The sequence below is a fragment of the Salmo trutta genome, chromosome 36, assembly GCF_901001165.1.
Source record: "Salmo trutta chromosome 36, fSalTru1.1, whole genome shotgun sequence".
Lineage (NCBI taxonomy): Eukaryota > Metazoa > Chordata > Actinopteri > Salmoniformes > Salmonidae > Salmo > Salmo trutta.
This window is the reverse complement of record NC_042992.1, coordinates 31,021,473-31,039,509: the sequence shown is the minus strand read 5'-3', so window position 1 is coordinate 31,039,509 and position 18,037 is coordinate 31,021,473. Positions and strand designations below refer to the sequence as shown.

The 18,037-nt window shown below is 41.7% G+C and overlaps 1 protein-coding gene across 3 annotated transcripts; it reads left to right on the top strand.

Moving 5' to 3' along the window:
- Positions 1 to 7,148: 7,148 nt before the first annotated feature.
- On the top strand, positions 7,149 to 16,728 carry zgc:153441 (retinol-DH_like_SDR_c domain-containing protein). Of its 3 annotated transcripts, none has more exons than XM_029735439.1 (7): positions 7,149 to 7,205; positions 11,781 to 11,915; positions 12,214 to 12,405; positions 12,805 to 12,966; positions 13,058 to 13,177; positions 15,946 to 16,150; positions 16,406 to 16,728. In XM_029735439.1, the coding sequence occupies exons 2-7, from the start codon at positions 11,903 to 11,905 to the stop codon at positions 16,509 to 16,511; spliced, it is 798 nt and encodes a 265-aa protein (XP_029591299.1). In that variant the 5' UTR covers positions 7,149 to 7,205; positions 11,781 to 11,902; the 3' UTR covers positions 16,512 to 16,728. The 3 variants fall into 3 exon arrangements, with proteins under 3 accessions (XP_029591299.1, XP_029591298.1, XP_029591297.1); XM_029735438.1 differs by lacking the exon at positions 7,149 to 7,205 and adding an exon at positions 10,368 to 10,767; XM_029735437.1 differs by lacking the exon at positions 7,149 to 7,205 and adding an exon at positions 10,368 to 10,767 and having other exon boundaries at positions 11,760 to 11,915.
- The last annotated feature ends 1,309 nt before the right edge of the window (positions 16,729 to 18,037 follow it).

The window sequence follows — 18,037 nt, the reverse complement described above, 5'->3', positions numbered from 1 at the left end:
CAACCTTCAATGTTATGTAATAATTATGTAAAATTCTGGCAAATTAATTACGGTCTTGTGTGTGTAAGAAATGGTCTCAACACAGTTCGCAACGAGCCAGGCGACCCAAACTGCTGCATATACCAACTCTGCTTGCACTGAACGTAAGAGAAGTGACAGAATTTCCCTAGTTAAAATAAATTAATGTTAGCAGGCAATATTAACTAAATATGCAGGTTTAAAAAAGATATACTTGTGTATTGATTTTAAGAAAGGCATTGATGTTTAAGGTAAGGTACATTGGTGCAACGACAGTGCTTTTTTGGCGAATGCGCTTGTTAAATCATCACCCGTTTGACAAAGTAGGCTGTGATTCGATGATAAATTAACATGCACCGCAGGACAAGCTAGATAACTACACATGGTTGATGATATTACTAGTTTAAATAGTGATTATGTTAAGATTGATTGTTTTTTATAAGATAAGTTTAATGCTAGCTAGCAACTTAACTTGGCTCCTTGCTGCACTCGCGTAACAAGTGGTCAGCCTGCCACGCAGTCTCCTCGTGGAGTGCAATGTAAATCGGCCATAATCGGTGTCCAAAAATGCCGATTACCGATTGTTATGAAAACTTGAAATCGGTCGACCTCTACTCTGCATATCTTAAATTGGCGTACGGTAATAATCAAAGTAAGCATACGCTGATTAAAACACCTGGTTTTCTGAGCAATCTTTTTAAATATTAGGACAAGCAAATGCCTTAAATCAGCATTCTAGATTTGTATTTGATCTGCACATAGGCTTGCACGAGCTCTCTTCTTTTGCGTGAGTGAAGTTAGTTCAGAAAAACTAAATGTTTATCTTTGAAATACGCTTACTGTACAAAACATTAGGAACATGACAGACTGACCAGGTGAATCTAGGTGAAAGCTGTGATCCCTTATTGATGTCACCTGTTAAATTCACTTCAATCAGTGGTTCCCAAACTTTTTATTGTCCCGTACCCCTTCAAAACATTCAACCTCCAGCTTCGTACTCCCTCTCCAGCACCAGTGTCAGCGCACTCTCAAATGTTGTTTTTTTGCCATCATTGTAAGCCTGCTACACACACACACACACACACACACACACACACACACACACCACTGTATGATACATTTATTAAACATAAGAATGAGTGTGAGTGTTTGTCACAACCCGGCTCGTGGGAAGTGACAAAGAGCTCTTATAGGACCAGAGCACAAATAATAATAATCAATAATGTTGCTCTTTATTAAGCCATCTTACATATAAAACCTTATTTGTTCATCAAAAAATGTGAATAACTCACCACATGTTAATGAGAAGGGTATGCTTGAAAGGATGCACATAACTCTGCAGTGTTGGGTTGTAATGGAGAGAGTCTCAGTCTTAAATCATTTTCTACACACAGTCTGTGCCTGTATTTAGTTTTTATGCTAGTGAGGGCCGAGAATCCACTCTCACATAGGTACGTGGCTGAAAAGGGCATCAGTCTTAACAGAGCGATTTGGCAAGGCAGGATACTCAGAGTGTAGCCCAATCCAGAAATCTGGTAGTGGCTTCTGATGAAATAAAATTTTCACAGAACCGCTTGTTGCAATTTCAATGAGGCTCTCTTGTTCAGATATTGGTAAGTGGACTAGAGGCAGGGCATGAAAGGGGTAACAAATCCAGTTGTTTGTGTCATCCGTTTCGGGAAAGTACATGCGTAATTACACATCCAACTCACTCAGGTGCTTCTCTATATCACATTTCACATTGTCCGTAAACTTGAGCTCATTTGCACACAAAAAATAAATAATCATACAATGGAAAAACCTGTGTGTTGTCCTTGTTAATGCAGACAGAGAAGAGCTCCAACTTCTTAATCATAGCCTCAGTTTTGTCCCACACATTGAATATAGTTGCAGAGAGTCCCTGTAATCCTAGATTCAGATCATTCAGGTGAGAAAAAACATCACCCAGATAGGCCAGTCGTGTGAGAAACTCATCAAGCAAGCGGTCTGACAAGTGAAAATGACGGTCAGTAAAGAACTAAGCTTGTCTCTCATTGAAAAAACGTGTCAATACTTTGCCCCTTGATAACCAGCGCACTTCTGTATGTTGTAAAAGCCGGTCGCTGCCCATATCATTGCATAGTGCAGAAAATACACGAGAGTTCAGGGGTCTTTCTTTAACAAAGTTAACCATTTTCACTGTCGTGTCCAAGACGTCTTTCAAGCTGTCAGGCATTCCCTGGGCAGCAAGAGCCTCTCGGTGGATGCTGCAGTGTACCCAAGTGGCGTCGGGAGCAACTGCTTTTGCGCCATCAGTACAGATACCAACATGAGCAGCAGCTACGTTTGGCTACATACGGACCATTAGTGGAATTCCCGCGAGAGAGTAACGGTTAATGTGATTGGATGTTAATTATTTGACAAGGCTACCTGTATTTGACATTGTGTTGTTATTTCGCTAAACGCTAGATGGTTTCATTTAGAGAAACGAGGCCTCACCCCCAAAAAAATTAAAATAAAAATCACCCAAATGTATAGCCCCGTTGGAAAATATACATGGACTGTTTGAAAATGTGTAGAAACATTTTAATTTGGCGTACCCCGACGGCATTGCGCATACCCCCTTACCCCAGGTTGGGAATACCTGGTGTAGATGAAGGGGTGAAGACAGTTAAAGAAGGATTTTTTAGCTGTGAGACAATTGAGAAATGGATTGTGTATGTGTGCCATCGAGGACGAATGGGCAAAATTAGAAATTTTCGGCATTTATCAAAGCCCCATCCCGAAGCCTGATTTCAGATGTGTCCATGTAAACAGGATTATTAGGGAAATTGTTCTTCTTACAAAGCAGGTAAACATTGAAATTAAACTATATTAATCTGACTATCCACAATCATATTATTGTGTGGATGTAACTGTACTCACTGAGTCTCAATCTTCCTATAGAAAAACACAAGTCCATGAAGAGCTGCATGGTCCACTGTTGTCAACCTGAAACGCGCTGCTGCTAATCAGCAATCTACTAAAAACAATCCCTCCATCACTAGTTCATATAGAAATATGATGTAGAACAAACATGCTTCTCTGACATTCAGAATAAGGAATCATGTCTGCGTACCTGTGTGGTGAATATGATGTTCTGCCCAGTGGTGCTGCTGGTGCTAGGCAGCATAGTGGTCGGCATCTGCAGCACCTGAGGCATGGAGGTCTGAAGAGGCTGCAGCACTGGAGTCATAGCCTGAGTCAGGACCACTGGTTTGGGTAGTAATGGTGCTGCAGAGATGGGCAAAAGTCAATATACTCCCTATGCGGCTTAAACAGGTTGGTCCCGTGTGGCTCAGTTGGTAGAGCAATGGTGTTTGCAACGCCAGGGTTGTGGGTTCGCATTCCCACGGGGGACCAGTACGGGGAAAAAAATATATGCATTCACTACTGTAAGTCGCTCTGGATAAGAGCGTCTGCTAACTGACTAAAATGTAAAATGTAAATGTTGCATGTGTCCATTGAAACATGTGTTATGCTACATGTCAGTAAGTCAAAAAATAAATGAAGTCAAAACAGTTGCCAAGAGTATACGTGTAACTGCCAAAATAATGGAAGCACTTGAGTAAATGAGGGATACTGTTAAAAAATAGAAACGCAATATTTCAAAGATTTTACTAAGTTACAGTTTATATAAGGAAATCAGTTAATTGAAAATAAATTCATTAGGCCCTAATCTATGGATTTCACATGACTGGGCAAGGTCACAGCCATGGGGGGGCCAGGCCCACCTAGTGGAGAGCCAGAACCAGCCAATCAGAACAAGTTTTTCCCCACAAAAGGGCTTTATTAGAGACAGAAATACTCCTCAGCACCCCCTCAGACAATCCCACAGGTGAAGAAGCTGGATGTGGAGGTACTGGACTGGCGTGATTCCACGTAGTCTGCTGTTTTGAGACTGGTTGGACATACTGCCAAATTCTCTAAAACAACGTTGGAGGCGGCTTATGGTAGAGAAATTAACATTCCTGCAGTCAGCATGCCAATTGCATGCTCCCTCAAAACTTGAGACATCTATGGTATTGTGACACAAAACTGCACATTTTAGAATGGCCTTTTACTGTCTCCAGCACAAGGTGCACCTGTAAATTTATCATGCTGTTTAATCAGCTTCTTGATATGCAACCCCTGTCAACCCCTGGATGGATTATTTTGGCAAAGGAGAAATTCTCACCAACAGGGATGTAAACAAATGTGCACAACATTTGAGAGAAATTAGCTCTTTCTGCGCATGGAACATTTCTGGGAACTTTTATTTCAGCTCATGAAACACCACTTTACATGTTGCATTTATATTTTTGTTCAGTATATATTGAAGGCAGGTGCTTCCACACAGGTGTGGTTCCTGAGCTAATTAAGCAATGAACATCCCACCATGCTTAGGGTCATGCATAAAAAAGCAGGCCATTATTTAGTCTACCATGGCTTCGCCCCCATAGGATGACAATGCACCCACCCACAGGGCACTGAATGGGTAGATGAGCATGAAAACAATGTAAACCATATGCCATGGCCGTCTCAGTCACCAGATCTCAACCCAATTGAACACATATGGGAGATTCTGGAGCAGCGCCCAAGCCAGTATTTTCCACCACTAACACAAAATTATGGAATATCTTGTGGAAGAATGGTGTTGCATCCCTCCAATAGAGTTCCAGACACTTGTATAATCTATGCCAAGGTGCATTGAAGCCATTCTGGCTTGTGTTGGCCCAACGCCCTATTAGAACAATGTAGTTTTCCTTTATTTGCCAGTTTCCTGTATAATCCGATTTATTTTTTATTTTTTATATCATACCAGCGCACTCACCAAGGGCAGGCATGGGTTTGGTTGTGATGTTACTGCCGCGGCTGAGGTGCATCACCGAAGTGTCATCGGGAGGTACTGGGAAGGCAATTTAAAGAACCATGAACTGACGACAATAGAATATGACAATGATACTGATGAAACTGTTGCATTGAAAATTGATTCCCAAAACATACAGAATGACATGACCGAGGGAAGCAGGTTACACCGAGTCTGCACAATCACCTTTACTGGGTCCCTTGCTTGTTTCTTCCATTTCCTCATCTGGTTGCTGTTGCCACGGCGTCAGATCCTCCTCCACACACTCCATGTGGAGCTCCGAGTCCATGGCGTTGACCTCAGAGTCTGTCATGTTGACATCTGAGTCCGCCATGCTCATAACTGTAGATTAGTTGATATAATATGGATGTTATGATGATGTCTATGATCATGTTTTAGAATATTGGCACATGACCTGGACAAGACAGTGTGGCAGTCATGCAAAGTCAGAAAGTGGAACATCGGCTCTTGCTCCTTGTGTATCTTATTCGCTGCATGTGTGTTGTCCAGTTTTAAGGGGGAAGCTGATGTGGTTGTAGTTACAGAGGATAGGGGAAGTGTATGTTATTTTTATTGTCTTTACCAAATTTTGTGCATGAACTGTGTGTATAAATCCCATTAAAGATGCACTATACAGAAATTTCTCTTCCATTTCCTGGTTGCTAAAATTCTAATAGTTTGCTTAATTTCAGTTTATGTGACAAAACTAGTGTAGAGAATCATTATACCATCTAAACCGCTATGAAATATATTTTCCATAACCAACAAAATTTTATTTTCAGCTGGTGTACAAAACTGAAAGTAAAAGACGCAAGAACGAAACTTAAGAACGGAAACATAGACATGCTAGATATGCTTTAAAAAAGTGAATGACAGATCTATAACAAACGAATGACAGATCTATAACAAACATTTCTATGTACATTTGGTCTGGTCGCCCAAAAAAAGGTGTGAAGAGAAAATGCTGCTCATGAACACTGGTCCAAGATCAGTTTCCAGTCTTCTAATCTTCACATTCCCTACAACTAGCAATACAAACTAACTTGTCCTGGATCAGTAGTGACATTCGGATAGTGCAATGCGCGTGTGCATGGCTTCCTGCAGCCCACTCTGCAACGACTCCATGCAAACAGCAAGACTTGAGCTAGCACCACTGCTAACTAGCTAGCAAGCTAACTGAGTTCAACAACTGGCAACATCTACATCTATTCACGAAGCATGCAAATGACTTACCTTGTTCACTCTTTTGCCGAAGTTAAATAAAAAGTACAACAAACCGTGGAGAAGTGAAGTGAAAAACAAAGATCTGTATAATGGTGACTGCTACCGTTTTTCCCTTTTTGGCTCGCGTAGGAAGGCACAAGAAAATCTCCACGTCACTTCCAGTTTTGATGTAGACGCTCTGATTGGCTACGATCTTAAAACAAGGGCGGGGTGACCATCTCCATCATGAAAAGCATACGATTACAACTTTTATAATGTTTCCATCTTCCAAAAATGTACTTTGTTCAACTCCTAATACACGCGCAGATATATTTTTGATACATTGGTGGATGTTGTATGACTATCTCCACATCATGTATATTCAAATTTGATGCGTTTTTCCATAGTACAAGTTGTCAGGCATTTTGTTATAATGTTGCAGCCATGCATGTGAATGTCTTAATAAGCCATTGTAAAAGGCTCACCACTTTTGCTTTCAAAGAGTCGTTTTATCTGTAGCCCTATTTACCTAACTGCGATTACCAGAAGCAATAGTAGTATGCTAACATTGCTTTTGTCAATCTGCCATTTCTACATGTTTTGAAGAAGTATCTAAACTGTGAAGTTACTTGCACGATCATGTTCTCAAACGCCAACCCGCTATATAAGGCCCACAACCTAACTACATAACTAACTGATATTTCTGAATTTCTTTCTTAATTTTGGAGGGGGATTTGTGTGTATTGTTTCGTACTGTTAGGTATTACTTCACTGTTGGAGCTAGAAGCATAAGCATTTCGCTACGCCTGCGATAACATCTGCAGAATGTATATAACGTAAGCAACCAATAACATTTGATTTGACCTAGACCAAACCATTAAACAAAAAGTAGCTAGCTCATGCGTGGGAGTATAGGTGTTGTCTAGATAGCTACTAGCTACCTATCCTATCATCCGACTGGCCGACCGTTGCTCCGACCGTCTCCGATCGGAATTTCTTGATAGCTAGCTAACGTTAGGTAGCTGGTGTTAACTAATTTAGCTAGATAATAATCTGTATGTATCCTCGCGCACCAGTCCAGCTACCGGAGGCGGCCAGGGTCGAGTGACAACTGGAGGTATTAGCAGTGGCTGACAAAGCTGGTTACCAAACAGATAGCTAGCTAACGTTACTGTAACAATTCACGCATCGAACTAGCTGGGTAACTAACGGTAGCCAGCTAGCTGAGCCTATTAATACATTTCTGCCAGTGAACATGGCCAACAGACTAAAACAAATATAAATTTACCAGCCTAGGCAAAGCGAAAGCTAGCTAGTAGCTAGGTACCGGTAAGCGGGGTATTTCGCTGTAACCGGCGGCACCGGTATACATACAGGAGCATCCCAACTGGTAGATAGATGATGGGTCTAGCTCAGTTAGCTAAATGACAAAATTCACATGCGCATATTTTTTCTATGTTGCATTTGATTCTTTCCAAATTCACTAGTTACTAACTCAATATTGATATGAGTGTAGCCTGTAGTGGCGACCCGTCATTCAGGGCAGGGGGGTGTTTAGTAGTGTAACGACCCTGGGTTTATAAGCGCGGAAATCGACTCTGCCGCTCGAGCATGCTTCGGGCTTGAAGGTCGAGGGTTCGAAACCTGCTCCCTGCTGCTGTTTCATTACATTGGTCTTTTGCTGTTTACGTCTTTTGCTGTTTCATTACAGTATGTTATTTTGGCATTAATACTTGTCACATATCAGTTTGCAAACTATGTAAAAAAAAGAGATATATATATATATATAATCATTGAGTTAATAAAGCTGCATACAAAGATGGTCTCTTTTTTGCTTTCTGGAGTAAGGCAGCTACAAAATTCAGGTGTTTCAGCCTAGCTCAGTACTTTCTGTAGTGGTGGGGCAGCCAGCGGAAAATGTTCTCTAGTTGCGCTGTAATTGGCTCAGTGTTCTGCTACTCATTGGGACACTGTATCACCGCAAAATCTACGGGGAGAGCTCGAAAATTCAAGCCCGTTGAATGCTGCTTTTGAGTTACATTAGAAGTGCCCATCCAAGGAGGCTCAAGGTCATTGGCCACAGATAAAAGGACGTCAAATCACGTTATATCTACAGTAGCTTTGATTGGACTGATCATGTCAACATCATACTTTCAAAATCTTAGCTAGCAAGCTAGTGATCATCATCATGAATCAAGTCGACAATCTATTGGCAAATCCTTTTCAATCCTTGTCATATGAAGAGAAATTATAGATAAAACGTATCGGTGTACATCGGCCATTGGACATAAACATTACAGAACAAGTTGGAATTCGCAAATTCAACAATGAGGGGTTTGGAAGGAATAAGTGGCCAACTGCAAGCATTGCAAAGCATTCACTATGATCCCTATAATCACAAGCATTACGCTACACTCGCATTAACATCTGCTAATCATGTGTATGTGGCAAATAACATTTGATTTGATTTGACTAGCCTGCTATTCATTGGAGTGGATGTGTGGTCCAAGTCTGGGTTTAAGGGTCTCTTTTCCAAGCTTAAAAGGATAAACATTCAACATTGGCCATGCTGTCAATCCAGCAAGACTTCTGCCGCTTTCAAAACAACTTGGAACTGGGAAATCTCAGACTTCAGTGAGTTCAAGACAAATGGGAACTCAGAAAAAAACGTGCTCCGACTGGGAAAATACATTTTGAACGGTCATCCAACTCGGATTTTCAAGTCGGGAACTCTGGCCTCTTTCTAGAGCTCTGAACTGAAGATGATTCAACCTTGTTTTTTTTCATGTTCCCAGTTCTCTTGAAAGCATCATAAATCCAGCCTTTGATTACAAAATTTGCCCACCAAGGACCGCCTTGCCACCTTCATGATCAAGTGAGCACAGCACAACAAGATGAGTCCAAAAATGTCTTGTATGCTGCTGCATAAATGATGTGATATGCCAGGGAGATATGTATACTGTAGCTAAGAAAGCAATACCAAGTGTATGTTGTGTAGTAAGCTGTTAGTAGCCCATGTGCCTTAACCTAAAAATGTGGTTCCTTTTCCCTTCATGTAGCCCATAGCCTGTTTTAAAGAAATGTCATCATCGAATATTGTAAGAGCTTTCATTGTGTGTTTATATCCCCCCCTTTATTTATCCTACGGTTCTGACTTGGTGTACAGGGAGAATACTGTAAGAACGGCCTATGCTCTGAATTCTGTCACTGTACATTTCAAAAGTGTTGAACAAATTGTTATGTTGACTACGTCCGTCCTTGCTCGCTCATTAATGTCTTAATCGAAATTACGAATTGCCTCTTATCCGCTCGTCATCCCCTTACGCCATAGTTTGTGCATCTCAATTGTCAGTAGAAACCACATTTGTTTACACAAGTTAGCCATGTCAGCTATGTTTTTTTAAAGGCAGTAAATTAGGCTGAATGAACTGTTTCGCTGCCAGACAAGGCTCCGCTGATAGCCAGGTGCAGTAGTGGTAAGGTGTTGGGACTGCTGTTGGGACTCTGCTGTTGGGACAGTTTTATGTAGGCCCATAAGTTTGTGGGCACAGTTTGTCACCGTTATAGTTCAATTAATGTATTGTTTAGTGTTCTGTTGTGTTGTGTTGTGTATTGGCTTTGCTGGAGTTTGCTCCACCTAGATTTACATGCTAATATAACCACTGGTAGCCTGCCAATCAGTGTGTTTGACAACATCAACAATATGATTACCAGATTTTTTGTAGTAAAATAACTTCCATTCATTATGAATAATTAGCCAATGTAAAATCTAGCAATAGCTTTTTGTCCTATTTGCCTTCACTATTGCTATTTTAAAATGGTAGCCCTACAATAGGTCAGTAGGTGGCACTTTAGGTCCTACCCATACCTCAGTAGGTCCTACCCATAGACTAGGTCCTTTCATGTGTCATCATAACAAATGTTGAAGTATTAGTACACTCAAATACACAGAGAGCACGCTGTTTCCCTGAGAGACAGGGACTATGCCACTACTGAAATTGAGGGGGAGCAGCTGGACCAGGGCTTGGACAATCTCACTGGACCAGAGCTAGACAAGATCTGTCTTTAAGGTGTTCTCTTGACAAATACACTGAGTATACAAAACATTAAGAACACCTGCTCTTTTCATGACATAGACTGACCAGGTGAATCCAGGTGAAAGCTATGATCCCTTACTGATGTCACTTGTTAAATCCACTTCAATCAGCGTAGTTGAAGGGGAGGAGACAGGTTAAAGAATGATTTTTAAGGTGCAACTCAATATTAGGAATGTGTTCCTAATGTTTGGTATAGTCAGTGTATAAAGGCACCAGGCAATCCCACTTTAAGGAATTTTCAAGGAGGAGAACCAACCTAGTGTGCCATACTAGTGGTGCACCATTGACTGTTTAAGGAAGTAGTTCTGGTTTAATCTGGCTATAAGACTAAACCTCCTGTGTAAGATACTTAGACCTATTCATAGCCACTCGATCTGTATCACTGCTCGTGCTGTAACAACATTCAAAGCAACACAGTTCAGGAAGAATAGCCAGACTCGCTAAGCTCAGGATTTACTAGGCTAAGTTGTCTGGTCTTGGGTAGTCAAACCGTTCTGACAACAAGAGCTGATAAGATGTGGAAAGAGTTGAAGAAAAACCAGCTCGTCAAGTACGGCGCTGTGACCACAGTGACAACCATCAGTAAGTCACAGCTCTACTGCTATGCAAGTTATCTTGATGTATTGTGGGTCTCAGATCTCCTTTCAATTACTTTTACAGTTTTCTATAATGGTAATATTGTTCTAAAATTTCTATATGGGAATATATGCTAGGAGAATAGTAGCCTAATTTCAACAAAAGTTAACACTACTAAACCACCAACAAAGTGTATTGTATATCAACATTTACTGCATGAAGTATGTTGTGCATGTTGTAACATACAGGATGTAAAAGTCTTCAGATTGTACATTTTTCTTGACTTACATGAAAATCCACAGAATCACTGAAGCATGACTGACCGTGGTATGTGGTAATGCTTGATTGTAGTATCTATTTAAGGTTTGTGATTTGTAACGTGTTCACTCCCTGTAGCTCCAAGATCCCGACATATACTGTTATGTGTGTAAAGGCTTTACAATTGCACATACAGTATATGCTATGTTAACAATTCCTATTTCCACAAGAAAGGATCTTTTACGCAGACTTGAAAAATGTTAAGCCAGGATTAAATCTTGTTTGGTTGAGAGATTTTAATTGTGGTAGATTAGGGCTTGTGAAATTCCTCCCATATGGAACCAGTCCAGTGACTTTTGAACTGTTGTCTTAACAGCACTTCTCTATTGGACTGTAACTGTACACTGTCCCTGTACCGACCATAGACTTTTTTTTTTTACACAATGCCAGTAATAAAGGTTGTGCCCTCAGTTGCTCTATCTTTCCCTGTCCATGGATTGATCACATTGGTGCTCCAAAATAAGGATGTTTACTGTTCCGCATGTTCCACATAGAATCCCAGGATTAAAAGCGATGAGTAGCAAAAGTATTGTGGGCCAATGTGACCAATGAACATGCTTTCTATTCCCATGAGAGAGGTGGCCAACCTGTCAGTACTTACACAATGAACAGGTAGGGTGCCTCTGGTGGAAGGTTCATAGGTAAACATAAGAAGAAGTAAGAGTGATATTTTGGCTCAGTGCCGTTTGTCTCCAAACCAGGCTATGTTTTACTGCGAAAGTGGATCGCTGGTGGGATATGCCGCAGCCGTGCCAAACTACATGGAAGGACTGTGGTGATCACTGGTGCCAACACTGGCATCGGCAAGGAGACGGCCTGGGATATGGCCATGAGAGGTACAGAAGACCTATGGCACTTCTCTATTGGACTGTACTCTAACTGTGTTGTGATTTACATTACCTTTCATGGGGTCCCTTTTGGACACAAACAAGTTCCAATGCAATCTGAGGAAAATTTGGATTTAAGGGCAACTGTGGGGGCTTTTCAATGGAAGGCCTGAGTGTAGGAGGCTTAGTGACGGGGTGTGATAGATTGTGGATGTTGTTTAGCTGATGATAGGGCTGATCCCATATATTCTATTGGAGGGGAATGTGATGAGGGTGTTCTCAGACTGACGGTATTGCGTGTTCTCAGGAGCTCGGGTGATCATGGCTTGCCGAGATCTCACCAGGGGAGAAGCAGCTGCAGCAGAGATCCGCAGTTCCACAGGAAATACTAACGTGGTGGTGCAACAGCTAGACCTGGCCTCTCTCGGTTCAGTACGTCAGTTTGCTCGGGAATTCATTGCCACAGAGACCCGGCTGGACATACTTATCAACAACGCAGGTGAGACTGATGCGGCAGACTGGGGCGACAGGTTGCCTAGTGGTTAGAGCGTTGGACTAGTAACCGAAGGTTGCAAGACTGAATCCCCGAGTTGACAAGGTACAAATCTGTCGTTCTGCCCCTGAACAAGGCAGTTAACCCACTGTTCCTAGGCCGTCATTGAAAATAAGAATTTGTTCTTAACTGACTTGCCTAGTTAAATAAAGGTTTAAAAAAATATATATTAAAAAAAAAGATTTTACCCAACATGCTTTGAGAGCCTGAATTGTGTTGGTGTTGTCATTGAAGATCCTTCTTACTCTGGATATGCTTTGAAATAGAGCATGTTTTTCATTGTCAAAATTGTGGGCTTGAGCTTTTTGAACCATCCTTTAAATACTCTCCCTCTACTCCTCACAGGTATAATGCTGTGTCCCAAAAGCCTCACAATGGAAGGTTTTGAGAGTCAATTTGGCGTCAATCACCTCGGTCACTTCCTATTGACCAATCTGCTCCTGGACATGCTGAAAGCCTCCACCCCCAGCCGCGTCATCAATGTGTCTAGCATCGCTCATCAAGGAGGTAAGCCCATCCTGTTCAGATATTTTTATAATAAAATAAATATAATCAATTGAGTTATATATTTGTCTGGCTCTACCTCATCTTCTTTCAGGGAAAATCCACTTTGAAGACCTTAATTTTGATAAGAATGGGTACAACTCAGTAATCGCCTATAAGCAGAGTAAACTGGCCAACCTCCTCTTCTCTAGGGAGCTGGCACGAAGGACCAAAGGTGAGGGGTTGCCTTATTACAGCTCTATTACTAGTCATATACATGTAGTTAGAAATTAGACAAATTCAAATGAATTAACCTAGTTATGTGTAGGAAATTAAGTAATGTATCTAGGGGATTTTTACATTTCCACTGCATATCCTGTTCAATGGCTAAATGTACAGTAATCAAATCAAATCAAAGTTTATTTGTCACGTGCGCCAAATACAACAGGTGTAGACCTTACAGTGAAATGCTTACTTACAGGCCCTAACCAACAGTTCAATTTCTAAGTAAAAAAGAGGTATTAGGTGAACAATAGATAAGTAAAGAAATAAAAACAACAGTAAAAAGACAGTGAAAAATAACAGTAGCGAGACTATATACAGTAGCGAGGCTATATACAGGCATCGGTTAGTCGGGCTAATTGAGGTAGTATGTACATGTAGGTATGGTTAAAGTGACTATGCATATATGATAAACAGAGAGTAGCAGTAGCGTAAAAGAGGGGTTGGCGGGTGGTGGGTGGCGGGACACAATGCAGATAGTCCGGGTAGCCAATGTGCGGGGGCACAGATTAGTCGGGCTAATTGAGGTAGTATGTACAGTTGAAGTTGGAAGTTTACATACACCTTAGCCAAATACATTTAAACTCAGTTTTTCACAATTCCTGACATTTAATCCTAGTAAAAATTCCCTGTCTTAGGTCAGTTAGGATCACCACTTTATTTTAAGAATGTGAAATGTCAGAATAATAGTAGAGAGAATTATTTAATTCAGCTTTTATTTCTTTCATCACATTCCCAGTGGGTCAGAAGTTTACATACACTAAATTAGTATTTGGTAGCATTGCCTTTAGATTGTTTAACTTGGTTCAAATGTTTCGGGTAGCCTTCCACAAGCTTCCCACAATAAGTTGGGTGAATTTTGACTCATTCCTCCTGACAGAGCTGGTGTAACTGAGTCAGGTTTGTAGGCCTCCTTGCTCACACTGATTTTTTCAGTTCTGCCCACAAATGTTCTATTGGATTGAGGTCACAGCTTTGTGATGGCCACTCCAATAACTTGACTTTGTTGTCCTTAAGCCATTCTGCCACAACTTTGGAAGTATGCTTGGGGTCATTGTCCATTTGGAAGACCCATTTACGACCAAGTTTTAACTTCCTGACTGATGTCTTGAGATGTTGCTTCAATATAGCCACAATTTTCCTGCCTCATGATGCCATCTATTTTGTGAAGTGCACCAGTCCCTCCTGCAACAAAGCACCCCCACAACATGATGCTGCCACCCCCATGCTTCACGGTTGGGATGGCGTTCTTCGGCTTGTAAGCCTCCCCCTTTTTCCTCCAAACATAACGATGGTCATTATGGCCAAATAGTTATATTTTTGTTTCATCAGACCAGATGATATTTCTCCTAAAAGTACGATCTTTGTCCCCATGTGCAGTTGCAAACCGTAGTCTGGCTTTTTTATGGCGTTTTTTGAGCAGTGGCTTCTTCCTTGCTGAGCGGCCTTTCAGGTTATGTCGATATAGGACTTGTTTTACTGTGGATATAGATACTTCTGTACCTGTTTCCTCCAGCATCTTCACAGGTCCTTTGCTGTTGTTCTGGGATTGATTTGCACTTTTCGCACCAAAGTACATTCATCTCTAGGAGACAGAACGCGTCTCCTTCCTGAGCGGTATGACGGCTGTGTTGTCCCATGGTGTTTATACTTTCGTACTATTGTTTGTACAGATGAACGTGGTACCTTCAGGTGTTTGGAAATTGCTCCCAACGATGAACCAGACTTGTGGAGGTCTCACATTTTTTTTCGGAGGACTTGGCTGATTTCTTTTGATTTTCTCATGATTTCAAGCAAAGAGGCACTGAGTTTGAAGGTAGGCCTTGAAATACATCCACAGGTACACCTCCAATTGACTCAATTGATGTCAATTAGCCTATCAGAAGCTTCTAAAGCCATTACATAATTTTCTGGAATTGGAATTGGAATTTTCCAAGCTTCCAAGCTGTTTAAACGCACAGTCAACTTAGTAAACTTCTGACCCACTGGAATTGTTATACAGTGAATTATAAGTTAAATAATCTGTCTGTAAACAATTGTTGGAAAAATTACTTGTGTCATGCACACAGTAGATGTCCTAACCGACTTGCCAAAACTATAGTTTGTTAACAAGAAATTTGTGGAGTGGTTGAAAAACGAGTTTTAATGACTCCAACCTAAGTGTATGTAAACTTCTGACTTCAACTGTACATGCATGTATAGTTAAAGTGACTATGCATATATGATAAACAGAGAGTACCAGCAGCGTAAAAGAGGGGTTGTGGACCCCAGCTCTTTACATGGAAATACATTACCAATGTGCGGGGTCAGAAAATAGATGCTCCAACACACAGGTCTACATTTATTGGTTAACAATCAAGTTGTATTTTACCATAGTTATGGATGGATTTTACTGTATACTATTATGGTTTGGAAATGCATGGCTAAAGATAAGGTAACTAATGTTTACTAGTGGATTAAAGCCCATGCCTTTGAGGCCTTTGTCAAAGAGTACTCATCAAGTATCATGCAATTACTGTATTTCAGGATTCTATTAACGCTGCCCCCCCCTCCCACCCCTGTCAGTAGCCGTCTTAGTATGTACAACAAAAATGATACAAACAAATAATGTTGCTTCAAAATCAGGTTATAACTGGTGTACAGTGCAGTGCTCCCTGCCACATCATGTCTCTAAATGTCCACATTCTAAGGTTAGTGGCCCAATCCCCCTCACCCCATCAGGTACTGGAGTGACATCGTATTCCCTGCACCCCGGGGTTATCCGGACAGAACTGTGGCGCCACTCGCAGTCAAAGTACCCCACGTTGAGTGCCATGCTGTCAGCCCCCGCCTGGCTCCTGATGAAGACCCCCAGGGAGGGTGCCCAGACCACCATCTACTGCGCCGTCAATGAGGGGCTGGAGGAGAAGAGTGGCTGCTACTTCAGGTACCACTTTGAGTTTAGCATCCCTTTATATAGAGTGAATTAACCTGACTCAGTCTCTCTATGTCTGTGTGTTTGGGTGTTAATTGGAGTTGGATGATTTACATTTACAGTAGGAGTGTATTTGGTGTGTGTATGTGATGGTTAAGTATCCCATCAAGAGTATGTTTGTACAATGTGGTGTTTATTCTGAGTGTAGACAATATAAATATCTAGGCATTTAGGTGAGCTTTAAGTTAACATGTGCTGGTTTCTCAGTGACTGTCAGGTAAAGGAGCCAGCTCCTGAGGGGAGAGATGATCTTGCAGCACTGAGGCTATGGGGTGTTAGCGCCGGGCTAGTAGGACTCATTAAGAACAACTGAACAACTCGCCTTGCAACAAGGTGACACTCCCAACCCCAACTGCCACCCCCCGGATACCGCCATATTTTTTTCCCATGTTGGCTCTTAACTTTCATATCAGAAGGGTAATTGTGAGATATCCTGTATTCTATATATATATTGTGGGAAAATACACATTTTCTATATTATACATTGTGGGAAAATACACATTTTCTATATTATAAACTCAGCAAAAAAAGAAACGTCCTCTCACTGTCAACTGCGTTTATTTTCAGCAAACTTAACATGTGTGAATATTTGTATGAACATAACAAGATTCAACAATTGAGAAATAAACTGAACAAGTTCCACAGACATGTGACTAACAGAAATGTAATAATGTGTCCCTGAACAAAGGGGGGGTCAAAATCAAAAGTAACAGTCAGTATCTGGTGTGGCTACCAGCTGCATTAAGTACTGCAGTGCATCTCCTCCTCATGGACTGCACCAGATTTGCCAGTTCTTGCTGTGAGATGTTACCCCACTCTTCCACCAAGGCACCTACAAGTTCCTGGACATTTCTGGGGAGAATGGCCCTAGCCCTCACCCTCCAATCTAACAGGTCCCAGATGTGCTCAATGGGATTGAGATCCGGGCTCTTCGCTGGCCATAGCAGAACACTGACATTCCTGTCTTGCAGGAAATCATGCACAGAACGAGCAGTATGGCTGGTGGCATTGTCATGCTGGAGGGTCATGTCAGGATGAGGGAGGAGGATGTCTTCCCTGTAACGCACAGCGTTGAGATTGCCTGCCATGACAACAAGCTCAGTTCGATGATGCTGTGACACACCGCCCCAGACCATGACGGACCCTCCACCTCCAAATCGAAACACATGGAATCATGTAGTAACCAAAAAAGTGTTAAACAAATCACAATATATTTTATATTTGAGATTCTTCAAAGTAGCCACCCTTTGCCTTGATGACAGTTTTGCACACTACTGGCATATCCCGCTCCAGAGTACAGGCCTCGGTGTAACGCGCATTCCTTCAACAATAAATGCGAATCCGACCATCACCCCTGGTGAGACAAAACCGCGACTTGTCAGTGAAGAGCACTTTTTGCCAGTCCTGTCCTGTCTATTGCGGACAGTCTGAGCACTGTTGGAGGGATTGTGCGTTCCTGGTGTAACTTGGGCAGTTGTTGTTGCCATCCTTTACCTGTCCTGCAGGTGTGATGTTCGGATGTACCGATCCTGTGCAGGTGTAGTTACACGTGGTCTGCCACTGCGAGGACTATCAGCTGTCCGTCCTGTCTCCCTGTAGCGCTTAGGTGTCTCACAGTATGGACATTGCAATTTATTGCCCTGGCCACATCTGCAGTCCTCATGCCTCCTTGCAGCATGTCTAAGGCACGTTCACGCAGATGATCAGGGACCCTGGGCATCTTTCTTTTGGTGTTTTTCAGTGTCAGTAGAAAGGCCTCTTTAGTGTCCTAAGTTTTCATAACTGTGACCTTAATTTCCTACCTTCTGTAAGCTATTAGTTTCTTAACAACTGTTCCAC